The sequence below is a fragment of the Mobula birostris genome, unplaced genomic scaffold (genome assembly GCF_030028105.1).
Source record: "Mobula birostris isolate sMobBir1 unplaced genomic scaffold, sMobBir1.hap1 scaffold_1677, whole genome shotgun sequence".
Classification (NCBI taxonomy): Eukaryota; Metazoa; Chordata; class Chondrichthyes; order Myliobatiformes; family Myliobatidae; genus Mobula; species Mobula birostris.
This window is the reverse complement of record NW_027274722.1, coordinates 44,352-63,512: the sequence shown is the minus strand read 5'-3', so window position 1 is coordinate 63,512 and position 19,161 is coordinate 44,352. Positions and strand designations below refer to the sequence as shown.

General features: G+C 51.8%; 1 protein-coding gene across 5 annotated transcripts in view; it reads right to left on the bottom strand.

Annotated features, from left to right (window-relative positions):
• The window catches only part of ikbkg (inhibitor of nuclear factor kappa B kinase regulatory subunit gamma), a 29,811-nt gene extending 11,674 nt beyond the window's left edge, over nt 1–18,137 (bottom strand). Inside the window, exons 1-6 of one of the 5 annotated variants that reach the window (XM_072250132.1) lie at nt 17,911–18,137; nt 16,283–16,561; nt 8,710–8,882; nt 7,719–7,850; nt 2,107–2,250; nt 1,349–1,392 (exon numbers count right to left, since the gene is read on the bottom strand). In XM_072250132.1, the coding sequence (XP_072106233.1) occupies nt 1,349–1,392; nt 2,107–2,250; nt 7,719–7,850; nt 8,710–8,790 (401 nt within the window). In that variant the 5' untranslated portion in view covers nt 8,791–8,882; nt 16,283–16,561; nt 17,911–18,137. The remainder of the gene's footprint in view (nt 1–1,348; nt 1,393–2,106; nt 2,251–7,718; nt 7,851–8,709; nt 8,883–16,282; nt 16,562–17,910) is intronic. The other 4 variants (XM_072250129.1, XM_072250131.1, XM_072250130.1 and 1 more) reach the window with 4 other exon arrangements.
• Nucleotides 18,138–19,161: the final 1,024 nt, after the last annotated feature.

Sequence of the window (19,161 nt, the reverse complement as noted above, 5' to 3'; positions counted from 1 at the left end):
GGAGACAGGGAGGGGTGTAGGGGAGGGTGGAGATCACGGAGACAGGGGGAGGTGTAGGGGAGGGTGGAGATCATGGAGACAGGGAGGGGTGTAGGGGAGGGTGGAGATCACGGAGACAGGGAGGGGTGTAGGGGAGGGTGGATATCACGGAGACAGGGAGGGGTGTAGGGGAGGGTGGAGATCACGGATACAGGGAGGTTGTAGAGGAGTGTGGAGATCAGGGAGACAGGGAGGGGTGTAGGGGAGGGTGGAGATCACGGAGACAGGGAGGTTGTAGGGGAGGGTGGAGATCATGGAGACAGGGAGGGGTGTAGGGAAGGGTGGAGATCACGGAGACAGGGAGGGGTGTAGGGGAGGGTGGAGATTACGGAGACAGGGAGGGGTGTAGGGGAGGGTGGAGATCACGGAGACAGGGAGGGGTGTAGGGGAGGGTGGAGATCACGGAGTCATGGAGGGGTGTAGGGGAGGGTGGAGGTCACGGAGACAGGGAGGGGTGCAGGGAGGGTTGGGATCACGGAGTCAGGGAGGGGTGTAGGGGAGGGTGGAGGTCACGGAGACAGGGAGGGATGTAGGGGAGGGTGGAGATCACAGAGTCATGGAGGGGTGTAGGGGAGGGTGGAGGTCATGGAGACAGGGAGGGGTGTAGGGGAGGGTGGAGATCACGGAGACAGGGAGGGGTGTAGGGGAGGGTGGAGATCACGGAGACAGGGAGGGGTGTAGGGTAGGGTGGAGATCACGGAGACAGGGAGGTTGTAGAGGAGTGTGGAGATCAGGGAGACAGGGAGGGGTGTAGGGGAGGGTGGAGATCACGGAGACAGGGAGGTTGTAGGGGAGGGTGGAGATCACGGAGACAGGGAGGGGTGTAGGGGAGGGTGGAGATCATGGAGACAGGGAGGGAGGGGTTCACAGAGACAAGGAGGTTGTAGTGGAGGGAGGGGACTACAAGACGGGGAGGGTTTCACAGCGATGGAGGTTGTAGATGAGGGTGGAGATCACAGAGTCAGGGATAGGGAGGGGTGTAGGGGAGGGTGGAGATCAATGGAGACAGAGTGTTTCACAGAGACAGAGGTTGTAGGGGAGGGAGGAGGTCAGAGAGTTGCGGAGGGAGGGGTTCACGGAGACAGGGAGGGGTGTAGGGGAGGCAGGGGGGTCATGGAAACGGGGAGGGGTGTAGGGTCACATCTAGGGAGTGGTCACAGAGACAGGGAGGGGGTCAACAGAGATGGGAGAGGTGGAGGGGAGGGAGGGGGTCATGGAGTCGGGGAGGGGGCCAGGGCCGGAAAGGGGGTGAAGGGGAGGGAGAGGATCACGGAGACTGGGAGGACTCGAGGATCAGCGTTCTATATACCTGACTGGCGACTGGCCGGTAGCTTCCTCATTCGGTGCCTTTACCTGGAACAGACGCACACAGCTTCTCTCAGTCTACGGTCCTCCGAGAGGGAAGCTCGCGGGCGAGAGGGAGGGAGGGACCGAGTGCCACGGGAGAGAGGGAGGGAGGGTCGTGGACGAGATAGAGGGAGGGAGGGAGCATGAGGGAGTGGGACAAGCCTATGGAGGAGAGAGGGAACGAGCACCATTGTGGATGGTGTTGGCAGTGTGGTGGGGGAGGAGCAATTAGATCAGCTTGTCACACGTACATCAAAACAGTGAAACGTATGCCTTGCGTCAACGACCAACGCAGCCCGCAAGAGCCGTCTCGCTCCCGGCACCAACACAGCAAGCCCACATTTCGCTAACCCGATCCCGTACGGGTTTGGACTGCGTGGGAGGAAACCAGAGCTCCCGGAGGAAACCCACGCGGTCGCGGGGAGAACGTACAAACTCGTCACGGACAGCGGCGGGAATTGAACCCCAAATGATGTCACTGAGAAGCGTTGTGTTGACCCCTGTGCAGGGGGGAGGTCCGCCACAGGGGGGTGTGGGAGCGAGGGAGGGAGGGAGTTCTGAGGGGGGGGCAGAGCTGCGAATGAGTGAGCGTCACGGAGGCGCAGGACGGCAGGTGGGAGGAGAGATGAGGCAGAGGGCATGTCGGCCCGCAGGGCAGTAAGGCACCGTCCCCCCCCCCAGCACAACTCCCGCTACACAAGCTCGCAGCCCGCCCCTTACCTCTTCCCGCCCTACCACCTGCGCCGTCCCGGTCTGCGCCAACTGCTGCCGCAGCAGCTGGTTCTCGGTCCTCATGACCCGCAGGTCGTCCTCCAGCTCCTCCTTCCGCTCCTTCAGGAGACGCACGTACTCCGGGATCTCCGCCTGGACATGGCGCAGAGGCAGGGCTGAGTGGCAGTGCTCCCCCCTCCCCCACCCCCCGCACCCTCCCCCCCCCGCCGCCACCCGGAACATCTCCCCGCCTCGTCGGCGAGCAGGGACATTATTTTAACGCCCTCTCTGGCTCTGATAACTGGGATTTGCCACGTTGTCTGAATCAAATCTATTATCAGTGACACATAGAAGCTGGAACAGTACAGCACAGTTCAGCCCACAATGCAGTGGCGACCTTTAACCCACTCCACCGTCAATTTAACCCTTCCCTCCCACGTAACACTCCATGTTTCTATCATCCAGAGTCTCTTAAATGTCCCTAATGTATCTAGCAGGGCATTCCACATGCCCACCGCTCCCTGTGTAGTAGTAGGCAGCCGTCGATCCCGGGGGATCATGGGTTGGCACCCCTGGTGGACTGTGTCCTCTCCAGGGCAGGAAGATTTGTTGCCCATGCACCTCTCCACGTCACTGATGCAGTCCAAGGGAAGGGCAAGCACTGATACAGCTTGGCACCAGTGTCCTGGCAGAGATTGCCAGGGTGAAGTTGTAAGCACCATCAAACTCACTTAGGGACCCCCGGCTCTGGATTTCCTCCTCGGGGTTTACTCCCGAAGCCTTTCCCGTGGGTCGGTATGGCCGCAAGGCAGCGGAGGTTTAAAATCAGGGTTTTCCTTCTCCTAGGCGGGCTGCCGTCCCAGGCTGATGAGACCCGCCTGCCCGAATCTCTGTGTCAAAGCCGACCTTTTATGATTCCCCCCTCCCTCCAGATTCTTTCCTCCAACCACCTTAAAGTTATGCCTGTTGACACTAGTCATTTTCGCTCTTTTGCTCAGGACTGTAGTCATTTTATGTACTGCACTGTACTGTTGCCACAAAAACAAAACACAAATTTCATGACATGTGAGCGATGATAAACCTGATTCTGATATGGGTCTCTACTGTGGACTGAGAGTGGGAAGAGGACAGGGAGAGGGGAATCAGGTTTGGGAAAAGGGGAAGGCGGAGGGAAGCACCAGAGAGACATTCTGTAGTTCTCAATAAGTCAATCGTTTGGAATCAAATGACCTTGCCCGGTGTCTCAGGGCTGGGTGCGTCTGCATTCTCTCCACTTCCCTCCCCCCGGCACTCCTTCTCCGCCACCTGGCCCACACCATTCCCAACAACCTTTGCTCCCGCCAACTTTACAAACCCCGCTCCACGTTGACAACTACCCGAGCTGCAGACGCGTGCCTGAGACTTATTGCACAGCACCGTACAAGTTTGTGTCTGCCCAGGCGCAAAGCAAACCCTGCCTGCAGGCACGCAGAACGGTTCGGCACAAGCACAACCCCTTCGTGTCTGTGCCAGACCCGGTGCTAATTTAAACCCTGCATTCCTGCCTGTTCATGCATCTGTCCAAGTGTCACACAGTATCGAAAGGACAGGCAGGAAGGCGGGGGGGGGGGGGGTGTTACTCTGTTGGTAAGCAATGAAGTTAAATCATTTGAAAGAGGGGATCTGGGGTCAGAAAGTGTTAAATCATTGTGCAAAGAGCTAAGGAACCACAAAGGTACATATAGGCCCTCAGACATAATATGGATGTGGTCTACAACAATGGTCTCCAACCACTGGGCCGTGGACCTCTACTGGGCCATGAGGAAACGATATGAGTCAGCTGCACCTTTCCTCATTCCCTGTCACGCACTGTTGAACTTGAACATGGGGTTGGCAACTGTCCTGTATTTGCTGGGACATCCCATATATTGGGCTAAATTGGTTTGTCCCATACGGGACCGCCCTTGTCCCGTATTTCCCCCTGCTAAGGTAGAGCGTTCCTATGAAACCTTTCGTGCCAAAATGGCGTGAAGCGAAGAAGCAGTTACCATTAATTTATATGGGAAACATTTTTGAGCGTTCCCAGATCCAAAAAAAACCTACCAAATCATACCAAATAACACATAAAACCGAAAACAACACTAACATATAGTGAAAGCAGGAATGATATGATAAATACACAGCCTATATAAAGTAGAAATAATGTATGTACAGTGTAGTCGGGAAGATGAAGGGAAAAGCGATTTGTGGGGAGAAAAAAAATCGGCACGTACGCACATGCGCACACAGGTGCCCGCGCAAGGCTTCATGGTCATGGTAGTCTTTCCTGGGGTAAAGTGTCCTGGGATTTGACTACGCGAACAACAGGAATTCTGCAGATGCTGGAAATTCAAGCAACACACATCAAAGTTACTGGTGAACGCAACAGGCCAAGCAGCATCTCTAGGAAGAGGTACAGTCGACGTTTCAGTCCGTTTCAGGACGAAGGGTCTCGGCCTGAAATGTCGACTGTACCTCTTCCTCGAGATGCTGCCTGGCCTGCTGCGTTCACCAGCAACTTTGATGTGTGACGCCAGGATTTGACTGCTACTTTTGTCCCTTATTTGGGAGTGAGAAAGTTGGCAACCCTAACTGTAACAGGTGAGTTTAACCCTACTTGAACACCACCCCCACTACCCCGTTGTTGAGGTGAGTTTAACCCTACTTGAACACCACCCCCACTACCCCGGTCGGCCGGTCCACAAGTTGTCAATATTAAATTGGTCCACAGTGCAAAAAAGGTTGGGGACCCCCCTGGGTCTACAAGATAGAAAATGCATGTCAAAAGGCCAATGTTACAAGAGTCACGGGGGATTTCAACATGCAGATAGATTGGGAAAATCAGGTTGGTGCTGGATTCCAAGAGGGGGAATGGCTAGAATGCCTGCAAGATGGCTTTTTAGAGCAGCTTGTGGTTGAGCCCGCTTGGTGATCAGCTATTCTGGATTGGGTGTTGTGCAATGAACCAGAATTGATTCGAGAGCTTAAGGTAAAAAAAAACCCTTAAGGGTATATGACCATAATTGGATTAAATTCACTCTGAAATTTGAGGAGAAGCTAAAGTCAGATCTATCAGTATTACAGTGAACTAAAGGGAATTACAAAGGCATGAGAGAAGAGTCGGCCAGAATTGATTGGAAAAGAACACTGGCAGGGGAGACGGCAGAGCAGCAAGGGCTGGAATTTGGAAGACACGGGATATATACATTCCAAACAGACAGAAGTATTCTAAGGGAAAGGTGACATAACTGTGGCTAACAAGAGAAGTCAAAACCAGCATAAAAGCCAAAGAGACAAAAATAGAACAAAAATGAGTCAGAAGTTAGAAGATTGGGAAGCTTTTGAGTACCAACAGAAGGCAATTAAAGAGTCATTAAGAAGGTAAAGTAGAGTATGAAAGTAAGCTACAGGATACCAAAAGTTTCTTCAGATACACTTGGAAGGCGAGAGTGGATATCAGACCGCTGGAAAACGATGCTGGAGAGGTAGTAATGGGGGGCAAGGAAATGGCGGATGAACTGAAAAAGTATTTTCCATCAGTCTTCACTGTGGAAGACACTGTCAGTATGATGGAAGTTCCAGGTGTCAGGGGGCATGAAGTGTGTGAAGTTACCATTACCGGGGAGAAAGTTCTTGGGAAACTGAAAGGTCTGAAGGTAGATGAGTCATCTGGGCCAGATGGTGTATGCCCCAGGGTTCTGAAGAGATTGTGGAGGCATTTGTAATGATCTTTGAAGAATCAATAGATTGTGGAATGGTTCCAGAAGACTGGAAAATTACAAATGTCACTCCACTCTTCAAGGAGGGAGAGAGTCATAAGAAAGGAAATTATAGGCCAATTAGTCTGACCTCAGCGGTTCGGATGATGTTGGAGTCGATTATTAAGGATGTGGTTTTGGGGTACTTGGAGGCACATGATAATAGGCTGCAGTCAGCATGGTTTCCTCAAGGGAAAATCTTGCCTGACAAATCTGTTGGAATTCTTTGAAGAAGTAACAAGCAGGATAGACAAAGGAGGATTGGTTGATGTTGTATACTTGGATTTTCAGAAGGCCTTTGACAAGGTGTCACACGTGAGGCTGCTTAAAAAGCTACGAGCCCATGGTATTACAGGAAAGATTCTAGACTGGATACAGCATAGCTGACTGGCAGGAGAAAAAGAATGGGAATGAAGAGAGCCTTTTCTGGCTGGCTGTCGGAAAATAGTGGTGTTCCACTAGGATCTGTGTTGGGACTGGTTCTTTTTATGTTACATGTCAAGGATTTGGACGATGGACTTGATGGCGTTGTTGTGAATTTTGCAGAAGGTATGAAGATAGGTGGAGGGGCAGGTAGTTTTGAGGAATAGAGAAGCTACAGAAGGACTTAGATAGGGAGCATGGGCAATGAAATAACCAATGGAATACAGTGTCGGGAAGTGTACAGTCATGCACTTTCGTAGAGGAAATGAAAGAGTTGACTATTTTCCAAATTGAGAGAAAATACGAAAATCTGAAGCGCACGGGGACTTGGGAGTCCTTGTGCAGGATTCCCGAAAGGTTAATTTGCAGGTTGAGTCTGTGGTGAGGAAGGCAAATGCAACGTTAGCATTCATTTCAAGAGGACTAGAATATAAAAGCAAGGATGTAATGTTGAGGCTTTATAAAGCACTGGTGAGGCCTCACTTGGAGAACTGTAAGCAGGTTTGGACCTCTTATTGCAGAGAAGGATGTGCTGAAACTGGAGAGGGTTCAAAGGAGGCTCACGAAAATGATTCCAGGATTAAACGGCTTGTCATATGAAGAGCGTTTGATGGCTCTGGGCCTGTATTCACTAGAATTCAGAAGAATGAAAGGTGACCAAATTGAAACCTATTGAATGGTGAAAGGTCTTGATAAAGTGGACGTGGAAATGTTGTTTCCTATGGTGGGAGTGTGTAGACCAGAGGGCACAGCCTCAGAATGAAGGGGTGTCCTTATAGAACAGAGATGAGGAGGAACTTCTACAGCCAGAGAATGGCCAACTTGTAGAATTTGTTGCCACAGGCAGCTGTGGAGGCCAACTTTTAAGGCAGAGTTTGACAGCTTCTTGACTGGTCGGGACATGAAGGGACACGGGGGCAAGGCAGGAGAGTGGGGATGAGAGGAAAATCGGATCAGCCATGATGAAATGGCAGAACAGACTAGAAGGGTCAAATGGCCTAATTCTGCTCCTACATCTTATGGTCCTGGGATTTTCATGGACAGCAGTCTCTAGAGGTTTCAGAGAGTGGTGTGAGAGCAAAAGCGAGCAGCAGTTCTGTGGGAGAAAATGCCTTGTTACTGAGAGAGGTCAGAGGAGAATGGCCAGACTGGTTCAAGCTGACAGTAACTCAAAATAACCACACGTTACAACACTGGTGTGCAGAAGAGTGTCTCTGAATGCACAGCAAGTCGAACCTTGAAGTGGACGGGCTACAGCAGCGTTATATCAGGAACGTACAATTAGTGGCCACTTTATTAGGAACGGGAGGAACTAAATAAAGAAGCCGCTGCGTGTCTGTCCCGCTAACGTCATAAACCTCTATCTGGTCACCCGTCAGCCTTCATTTTGCCAGCGGAAACAACCCCCGTTTGTCCACTCACCTGACCCCTGGCATCCTCGGGCTGCTGTGCGGCGGGGAGGTTAAACATGCTCTGGGTGATGGTGGTATAGGAGGCGAGGGAGCTCTCTGCACTCTCGGAGGCATCATGGGAGGGGCTTCCTACCGCCATCCCCTGCCGAGAGAGGGAAAGAGAGACAGGGAGGGGGTAGAAGTCAGCGGCAAGATGGTCTCTCTCTCTCTCTCTCTCTCTCTCTCCCCACCATCACATCGAGACTGTATCCAATGCAGAATGTGGAGAGAGGGGGAGCGAGGGCAGAGGGTGTGGGGGGGAGGGTGTGTGGGGTGGGGAAGAGGGTGTGGGGGAAAGAAGGGGGAAAGATGGGGAGGGGGAGGGGGAGGGTGAAGGGGAGGGTGAGAGGGGAAGGAGGGAGGGGTCCCTAGAGGGGTGAGGGGTGGGGGGGTCCCAAGGGGGAGGAGGGGTGGGGTGGTCCCGAGAGGGGGGTTCCGAGTTCCGAGAGGTGGGGGAGAGGGGTGGGGGTTCCCGAGACGGGGGAGGTCTAGGGGGGTGTCCCGAGAGAGGAGGGAGAGGGCTGAGGGGGGGGGGGTCCCGAGAGGGGGCGGGGTCTCGGGAGGGGTCCCGAGAGGGGGGAGGAGGGGTGGGGGTTCCCGAGAGGGGAGGGAGAGGGCTAGGGGGGTCCCCGAGGGGAGGGGGAGGGTTGGGGGGGTGTCCCGAGAGGGGAGGGAGAGGGCTGAGGGGGGGGGAGGGGTGGGGGGTCCCGAGGTGGGGGAGTGGTAGGGGTCCCGAGGGGGAGAGGGTCTCGAGAGGGGGGGAGGGATGGTGGGGTCCCGAGAGGGGGAGGGGGGTTCGGAGAGGAGGGGGGTTTGGTGCAGGTGAGAGGGGGAGAGGGGGTGTAGAGTGAGAGAGGGGGAAGCAAGGAGTCGATGAGTGCAGGGCAGAGGAGAGAGCAGAGGGCCAAGCAGGAGAGTGGAATGGGGACAGGGCCCCGGTTCACCTTGACGTCTGCACCCACCTCGCTCGCCCTGCGCTGCAGCTGCCCGTTGGCGGCCCTCAGCTGCTCGACCAGCTGCCTGGCCTCCCGGAACCGGCTCATCACGAACTCCCTCTCCCTCCTGTTCCGCGCCTGGAATTCCTGCAGCTCCTCGCAGCGCTCCCGCAGCGCCTGGTTACTCTGACGGATCGCCTCTGGGTTGCCGGTAGCCGGTGTTGGGGGTGGGGAGTGGTGGTGGTGAGGGTGGCGGGGAGACAGAGGGAAGCGGAAACAGGAAACAGGAAACATGACACATTTAGACGTGTAAGTGACAAACTTCATCCTGCGTTTTGAGTAGCAAGGTGTTAGAACACACTCAGCACTTCAAGAGCAGCCCCTTCCTCTCCGCCATCATATTTCTGAACGGACAATGAACCCATGAAGACTACTTTGCTACTTCCACTGTTGCTTTGCAATATTTATTTAATTCCCGCACATCTACACTCAGTTCTCACTTTATCAGGTGCACCTGCTGATCAGCCAATCATGTGGCAGCGACTCAGTACATAAAAGCATGCAGACACGGTCACGCGGTTCAGTTGTTGTTCAGACCGAACATCAGAATGGGGGAAAGAAATGTGATCTTAAGCAGCTTTAACCGCGGAATGGTTGTTGGTGCCAGATGGGGTGGCTTGAGTATCCCAGCAAGTGCTGACCTCCTGGGATTTTCACGCACACAACAGTCTTGAGAGTTTATTGTGAATGGTGCAAAAAAAAAAAAACACCAGTTCTGTGGTAGAAAATGCCTTGTCAATGAGAGAAGTCAAGAGGAGAATGGCCAGACTGGTTCAAGCTGGAGGGCGACAGCAACTCAAATAACCTCACATTACAACAGTGGTGCACAGAAGAGCATCTCTGAATGCACAACACGTCGAACTTCGGAGTGAATGGGCGCCAGCATCAGAAGACCACGGACATACACACAGCGGTCACTTTGTTAGGTACAGGGAGTACCAAATAAAGTGGTACGATGAAGTGTACATTTCTTATTATGATTTATAGTATAGTTTTATGTATTACACTGTACTGCTGCCACAAAACAAAAAATTTCATGACACATGTCGGTGACAAATGAAGCTCATCTTTAAATCTTTATCTTAAAAAAGGCTGTTGTGGTAAACAGCGAAGATTATGCTTATTTGCCCAGGGTTCTTGATCAGCCGGGCTGACAAATGGCAGATGCAGTTTAATTTAGACAAGTGCTAGGTATTGCATTTTTGGAAGGATTTCACAGCAAATGGCAGGGCCCTGGGTAGTGTTGAGATACCTAGAGATTGAGGTATATGCTTGTGAAGAGAATTAGCAATGATCTTTCATGAATCACTAGATTCTAGCATGGTTCCAGAGGACTGGAAAATAGCAGATGTCACTCCACTTTTTGAGAAAAGAGGGAGGAAGACAGCAGAAACTTGTAGGCCAGTTACCCTGACTTCAGTGGCTGATGACACGTTTGAGTTCATTATTAGGGATATAGTTTCAGGGTTTTGGAGGCACTTGACAAAGTCAGCGTGGTTTCCTCATGGGAATATCTTGCCTGACAACTCTGTTGGAACTCTTCTGAGGAAATAACAGGCAGGATAGACAAAGTAGAATCAGTGGATGTTGTTTACTTGGATTTTCAGAAGGTCTTTGACAAGGTGGCTCACATGAGGCTGCTAAACAAGATAGGAGCCCATGGTATTACAGGAAAGACACTGGCATAGATAGAAAATTGGCTGAGCGGCAGGAGGCAAAGAGTGGGAATAAGGGGCGGGGGGGGCCTTTTCTGGCTGGTTGCCGGTGTCCACAGGGCTGACTTCATTTCACACTATATATCAATGATTTGGATGACGGAATTGATCGCTTTGTAGCCAAGTGTGCAGATGATGTGAAGGTAGGTGGAGGAGCTGGTAGTGTTGAGGAAGAAGAATAATCTGCAGAAGGATTTATAACAGGATAAGATATAGGAGCAGAAAAAGGCCATTCGGCCCATCGAGTCTGCTCTGCCACTCAATCATGGGCTGACTTGGACAGACTGGGAAAAGAGGGAGGAAGCGACAGAGGGAATACGGTGTCGGGAAGCATATGTTCATGCACTTTGGCGGAAGGAATAAAGGTGTAGACTGTTTTCTAATTGGGGAGAAAATTCAGGAATCAGCGACACAGAGGGACTGGGGTCATCGTGCAGGATTCCCTGAGGGTTAACTTGCAGGTGGAGTCAGTGATGAGGAAGGTAAATGGAAAGTTAGCATTTATTTCAAGAGGACGAGGATGAGAACACAGAAGGAAGGACATAACACTGAGGTTTTAAGAGCCATTGGTCAGACCGCACTTGGGACATCGTGAGCAGTTTTGGGCCCCTTGTCTAAGAAAGGATGTGCTGGCATTTGAGAGAGTCCAACAAAATTTAACAAGAATGATCTTTGGAGAGAGAGTGTTAATGTCTAAGGAGCATTTGGTGGCTCTGAGCCAGTAATTGGACGAATGAGGGGGGGTCTCCTCTCGAGGGTGTGCCTTATTCTGTTTGAAAGAGCTTCAATGGTTCCTTTAAAGTTTGCAAAGTTCTTTTCCCATTGGTTGATGTAAAGGAGCAAAGGAGCCCACGTACAGAGGGTTCACTCTCTTTCTTCCCTGCCACCCGTGGGGCTTGACGTCAGTCCTGAAGAACCACTGAGAGAGAGCATTGCAGACACAGACGGGGTGCCCACTGTTTGGTTAAGTATCCGCTTGTGGCATGCTTACATCTTGGGTTTTATAAATCGGGGAGGTGTAGCAGAGTATCCATTCACGACCCACCCAGCCAACACACTTTTCGTCCCTCTTCCCTCCGGGAGAAGGCTCGGGAGCTTGAAGACTCGTACGGCCAGATTTGGGAACAGCTTCTTTCCAACTGTGATAAGACTGCTGAACGGATCCTGACCCGGATCTGGGCCGTACCCTCCAACTATCCGGACCTGCCTCTCGGTTTTTTTGCACTACCTTACCTTCCATTTTTCTATTTATGATTTATAATTTAAATTTTTAATATTTACTAATTTTAACTATTTTTAATATTTAATATTTGTAATCCAGGGAGTGGGAAGCGCAGAATCAAATATCGCTGTGATGTTTGTACGTTCTAGTACCAATTGTTTGGCGACAATAAAGTATAAAGTATTTAAAGGGTAACAGTGTAGTGGTTTTGGGTAGCTCAGACAAACATTGGTTTAGCTGGACACCTAGTTTAATGTTTCTCTGTTCATAAATTACTACCTCACATACCCATTTTAAACTCTGTGCCTCCTGTTTCACCCACTGGATCCTCAAACCTGCTCTCTCACGTTACAGGGGTGCTGGGGGGGGGGGGTTCGTGTTGAACCCTATTGAATATTAGAATGATGTTTCCTGTAGTGGGGGGAGTCTAACACCAGAGGTCACAGCCTCAGAATAGAGGGACGTCCACTTAGAAGGAGATGAGGACGAATTTCTTTCGCTGGAGGGCGGTGAATATGTGGAATTTATTGCCACAAATAGCTGTGGAGGCCAAGTCGTTGTGTATATTTAAGGTGGAGGTTGATGTTAGTCAGGGTGTCAAAGGAGACGGGGAGAAGGCAGGAGAATGGAGTTGAGAGGGATGATAAATTGGACATGATGGAACGGCTGGATGGTCTAATTCTGTTCCTATGTCTCATTGTTTCCTGAAAGTGTCATCACAGATAGAGAGGGCAGTGAAGCAGGTGTGAGGAACGCTGGCCTCCGTCAGATAGGGCACCGAGTGCAGGAGTTGGGACGTTTTGTTGCAGTTGTAGAAGGCACTCCTGTGGTATCGTGTTCGGTCTGTTCACCCTGCTACGATGAAGGTGCCAGGAAGCTGACAGGAGTGCAGAGGAAGATTTACTAGACCACTGCCAGCACTCGAGGGACTGAGTTATAGAAAGAGGCTGGACAATTAGGACTTTATCCATAACCGTCCCCTCTCTCCACCACAGCCACAGGACACACAGCAGCCCACCTGATATCACCCCACCCACAACCGTTCACTCTCTCCACCACTGGGTGGAGTTGGTCCATGCACTCCACATCCGCCACATCACCTCTCTCCCCGTGTGCAGGTCAGGAGTGTGACGGGGCACTCTTCACTTGCCTGGGGAGAGTGTGGCTCCAACAACTCGCGAGGAGCTTGATACTGCCTGACACACAGCAGCCCACCTGATACCGCCCCACCCACACCCGTTCCCTCTCCCCACCACGTCTACAGGACACACGGTGGCAAATCACCGAGACTCCTTCGTCAGCACTTTCCAGATGCAACATTTCTACCAGCTGCGAGGACGGTGGGGGTGGGAGCAGCACCCTCGGGAAGTTGCCGTCCCAGCCACACAGCAGCCCAACGACAGATTCAGCTTGATGACTTGATCAGCTGTACATCAAAACAGACAGTGAAATGCATCCAACACCACCCAAGGGCGTACTGGGGGGCAGCCTGCAAGTGTTGCCACACACCCCCGTGCCAACGGTCTCACCGCCCACCCCCTGTGCCAACGGTGTCGCCACACACCCCCTGTGCCAACACAATGAGCCCACAAGGTTCAGCGGGACAACATAGCAAACGCAAAGATGGGCCGGCGATATCAAACCGGATTCTGATTCGGAAAAATATCAGATAGAATTCAATGCAGACCAGTGTGAGGTGTTGCACTTTGGGAGAACCAGCCAGGGTAGGTCTTGCAGGTGAGTGGTTGGGCACTGAGGAATGTGGAGGAACAGAGGGATCTGGGACTACAGGTCCCAGAATCCCTTGAAAATAGCACCATAGGTACAAACCCCATTTCCCGAAAAGTTGGGATATTTTCCAAAATGCAATAAAAACAAAAATCTGTGATATGTTAATTCACGTGAACCTTTACTTAACTGACAAAAGTACAAAGAAAAGTTTTTCAATAGTTTTACTGACCAACTTAATTGTATTTTGTAAACATACACAAATTTAGAATTTGATGGCTGCAACACACTCAACAAAAGTTGGGACAGAGTTAAAATAAGATTGAAAAGTGCACAGAACATTCAAGTAACACCGGTTTGGAAGACTCCACGTTAAGCAGGCTAATTGGTAGCGGGTGAGGTATCATGACTGGGTATAAAAGTAGCGTCCATCAAAGGCCCAGTCTTTGCAGGCAAGGATGGGTCGTGGCTCACCCGTTTGTGCCAAAATTCGTGAGAGAATTGTTAGTCAGTTCAAAAGGAACATTTCTCGATGCAAGATTGCAGAGAATTTAGGTCTTTTAACATCTACAGTACATAATATTGTGAAAAGATTCAGAGACATCTCAGTGCGTAAAGAGCAAGGTCAGAAACCACTGTTGAATGCGCGTGATCTTCGAGCCCTCAGGCGGCACTGCCTGAGAAACTGTCATGCTACTGAGACAATTATAGCCACCTGGGCTCGGGAGTACTTTGGAAAACCATTGTCACTCAACACAGTCCGTTGCTGCATCTAGAAATGCAACTTGAAACTTGACGCAAGGAGGAAGCCATACATCAACTCTATGCAGAAACGCTGGCAAGTTCTCTGGGCCCGAGCTCGTCTCAGATGGACCGAAAGACTGTGGAACCGTGTGCTGTGGTCGGATGAGTCCACATTTCAGCTAGTTTTCGGAAAAAACGGGCGTCGAGTTCTCCGTGCCAAAGATGAAAACGAACATCCAGATTGTTATCAGCGAAAGGTGCAAAAGCCAGCGTTTGTGATGGTATGGGGGTGCATCAGTGCCCACGGCATGGGTGAGTTGCATGTATGTGAAGGTACCATTGACTCTGAGGCGTATATTAGGATTTTAGAGAGACATATGTTGCCATCAAGGCGACGTCTCTTCCCGGGACGTCCATGCTTATTTCAGCAGGACAATGCCAGACCACATTCTGCACGGGCCACAACAGCGTGGCTTAGTAGACACAGAGTGCGTGTGCTTGACTGGCCTGCTGCCAGTCCAGATCTATCTCCTATTGAAAATGTATGGCGCATCATGAAGAGGAGAATCAGACAACGGAGACCACAGACTGTTGAGCAACTGAAGTCTTATATCAAGCAAGAATGGACAAAATTTCCAATTGCAAATCTACTACAATTAGTATCCTCAGTTCCAAAACGATTAAAAAGTGTTATTAAAAGGAAAGGTGATGTAACACAATGGTAAACATGCCTCTGTCCCAACTTTTGTTGAATGTGTTGCAGCCATCAAATTCTAAATTTGTGTATGTTTACAAAATACAATTAAGTTGGTCAGTAAAACTATTGAAAATCTTTTCTTTGTACTTTTGTCAGTTAAATAAAGGTTCACGTGAATTAACATATCACAGATTTTTGTTTTTATTGCATTTTGGAAAATATCCCAACTTTTCTGGAAATGGGGTTTGTAGACAGGGTCATAAAGAAAGCTTTTGGCACATTAGCCTCCGTAGATCAGAGTATTTAATATAGGAGTTGTGATGTTATATTGAAGTTTTATAAGACGTCATTGAGGCCTAATTTGGAGTATTGTGTGCAGTTTTGGTCACCTACCTACGGGAAAGATGTAAATAAAATTGAAAGGGTACAGAGAAAATTTACGAGAATGGTGCCAGGACTTGAGGACCTGAGTTATAAGGAAAGGTTAAATAGGTTAGAACTTTACTCTTTCGAACATAAAAGATTTAGGGGAGATTTGATAGAGGCATACAAAATTATGAGGGGTAAGTGCAAGCAGGCTTTTTCCAGTGAGGTTGGGTGAGAGTAGAACTAGAGATCATGGGTTAAGGGTGAAAGGTGAAATGTTTCAGGGGAGATTCTTCACTCAGAGGGTGGGACGAGCTGCCAGTGCGAGTGGTGGGTGTGGGTTTGATTCAAGAGAAGTTTGGATGTGCACGTGGATGGGAGGGGTACGGAGGGAGTGCGCAGAATAATAGTTTGGCTCAGACTACTGGCCAAAGGTGCTGTGGTGTTCTGTGACTCTAAACCGGAGGACAGGGCTTTGGGATGAGAGGGAAGAAATTCAATAGAAACCTGAGAGGTAACTTCTTCACCCAGGGGGTGGTCCACGCATGGAGCGAGATGCTGGCGAAAGTGCTAGAGGCAGGTTACTGTAACATTTGAAAGGCAGGTACAGGGATTGGAAAGGTTGAGAGGCATACAGGCCCAACGCGGGCATCTGGGACGAGCTTCAGTGGGGGCTTTGGTCAGCACGGTCCACAGTACGTAGAACAGTTCCCAGAGCAGGATCAAGCCCTTCGTTGTGCTGAACCAGTTAAATTAGTAATCAAGTGGCCAGCTAAACAAATCCCCTCTGCCTACACAGTGTCCATTTTCACACAATCCTGCTCCTATCGAAATGTCCCTTAAACATCCCTGATGTACCTGCCTCAGGCAGTGCATTCCAGGCACCCCCACCCACTCTCTGTGTGAAAAAACTTCCTCCCACGTCTCCTTTGAACTTACCCCCACAAACCTTAAATGCATGCCCACTAGTATTAGGCATTTCAACCCACGTCAAAAGATTCTGTCTGTGCCTCACGTATACTCACATACACACTCCAACCAGCAACTGCCCCCAACGTCCTGACTCACCTCGGAGGCTGACGTTTCTCGCGATGCAGGTGCCGATTGGCCTGGACCAGCGTCTCCATGGTGCTGAGGTCGGCAGGGGTCACTGGGGTCACTCCACCGACAGGACGGGCGGTCAGCAGGCCTTCCCCGGCGATCGTCTCCGGGTCGCCGTCCACCAGTGCGCCGGGCTGTACCATGGGCTGTCACGGGGAGCCCTGGCCCCGAGACATGGGGTGGTGGTGGCGTGGGGGGCAGGAGGCGTAGAGGCGCGTTGGAAACTGGAGTGGGTGGGCGTGGAACCTGAGGGGAGAGAGAACATTAGTGAGATGGGCAAGAGGGGAGGGGGGAGAGAGGGTGAGATGGAGGGGGTGGAGAGGGGAGGGGAGAGAGGGGAAGGGGAGGGGAGAGAGGGAGGAGAGAGGGAGAGAGGGAGGGGGGAGGGGGAGGGGGAGGGGGAGGGGGAGGGGGAGGGGGGAGGGGGAGGGGGAGGGGGAGGGGGAGGGGGAGGGGAGGGGGGGGGGGGGGGAGGGAGGGGGAGGGGGGGAGGGGGGGAGGGGGAAGGGGAGGGGAGGGGAGGGGAGGGGAGGGGAGGGAGGGAGGGGGGAGGGGAGGGGAGGGGGGGAGGGGAGGGGGGGAGGGGAGGGGAGGGGGAGTGGAGGGAGGGGAGGGGAGGGGGAGGGGAGGGGGAGGGGGGAGTGGAGGGAGGGGGGAGGGGGGAGTGGAGGGGAGGGGGGAGGGGAGGGTTGGAGTGGAGGGGGAGGGGGAAGGGCAAGAAAGACGGAAAGAGGGTACGGGGAAGGGGCAGGAAAGGGATGAGGGGAAGGGAGAGAGGAGCGATGTAAGGAGGAGAAGGGAAGTAATCGAACCACCCGTTCATTCAGAGTCGTGTCCGGTGGAGGTCCTGGTCATGTGAACCACTGCGGGCCCTGTGAACTTCTGCCCCCTTAAAGCCAAAACACTGAGTCTTTACAACACAACGTGCCACCCAGCGATTAATCGGCGTCTGTCCCAAATTGCTGCCCCCCACCCCCCACCGTCCTCGGATGTGTCCTGCCGAGAACATGTCCTTTCGTTTTATTTAATTCCCCCCCCCCGTTAAATTTGTGCGAACAAGCAGAAAGAGGCGAAATTTTCGCACCGGCCGATTACCTGCGATCACCCTCTCCTCTAACTCTTTCGCCCTTGCGTCAGCCTCATATAAAAGAAGAAACGGGGAAAGGGGCCGTTACAGGTTACAAACACTGAACCGGAGAGGCCTTCGTAGGGAAACAGCGCCGGAGGAGGTAGAGGACTGGGAACCCGGAAGGAGCACAGAGAAGAGAGAGGGAGAGATAGATATGATCTGTTTCATCACAACGGGCTGCAATCTACCCCACGTCCAGTTAGTCGGGAGAAATGGAACGCTCCCCGTGGACAATAGAACGCGGCCCGGGCGGATTCGAACCCTCCGCAGAGAAATGGAACGCGCAGTGTAAATATCTACGAAGCAACATGTCAGTTTCCACCTTGGCAATTACATGTTACAAAGTATCAACTGCGCAGTATCAAAGTATCACTGTCGACTACAAGTTACAAAGCGGCAACTTCAGGCTTTAGATCACGAACAGCCGGCCGCGCTCCGGCAATAACTAAAGTGTGTTTTATTTTACCTGTCGCGACTCTCGGCCTCGGTGGCGGAGCGAGATTTACCGACGGGTCGTCGCGAGTCCTGGGTCCCGCTCGCCGCCCACCCGAACTTCCTGTCGACTCTGCAGACCGAAACGGTGACGCCTGCGACGTCGGAATCGCAACAAGGGCTCCACTCTTTTGGTTTCTCTTTCGTGCAGTCGCCACACCGGAACCCTTGGGAGCTGTATCGATGCAGACTAGCAGCCCTTCTGGGCGCTGCTGGATATTCCCGGGGAGCGGCTGATAATAGGAGGCCTCTGAAACATACTGACACAGGCAGGGAGAACCCAAGTCAACACTGCACGTCCCCCTTACATATTTGTCCGCCCCACAGCCGCACCCCTGAGGACGCTCTGTGAGTTATTACACGCTCCTTGAGGACCACCTGTCAATACATGTGCACTCCATCAGGTCCCCTGCAAATACCGACACACAGACCCCTCCATAAATATCGATCAGCTTCCCGGGACCCCTGTAAATACTGACACACTCCCCAGGACCCCCTGTAAACACTGACACATTCCCCGGGACCCCTGTAAATACTGACACACTGCCCGGGACCCCCTGTAAATACCGACACACTCCCCGGGACCCCCTGTAAATACTGACACACTGCCCGGGACCCCCTGTAAATACCGACACACTCCCCGGGACCCCCTGTAAATACCGACACACTCCCCGGGACCCCCGGTAAATACCGACACACTCCCCGGGACCCCCTGTAAATACTGACACACTCCCAGGGACCCCCTGTAAATACTGACACACACCCCGGGACCCCCTGTAAATACCGACACACTCCCCGGGCCCCCCTGTAAATACTGACACACTCGCCGGGACCCCCTGTAAATACTGACGCACTCCCTGGTGACCCCCCTGATGAACTTTGGTAGAAGAAATAAAAGCATAAACTATTTTCTAAATGGAGAGAAACTTCAAAAATCAGCGGTGCAAAGGGACTTGAGAGTTCGCATGTGGGATTCCCTTAAGGTTAACTTGTATGGTGGTGAGGAAGGTAAATGCAATGTTAGGATTAATTTCGAGAGGTCTAGAATATAAAAGCAAGGCTGTATAAGACATGGGTGAGGCCTCACTTGGACTATTGAGAACAGTTTGAGCCCCTTATCCAAGAAAGGATGTGCTGGCATTGCAGAGGGTTCAGAGGAGAATCATGACAAGGATTCCAGGAATGAAAGTGTTACGATATGAGGTCCAATTGATGGTTCTGGGCC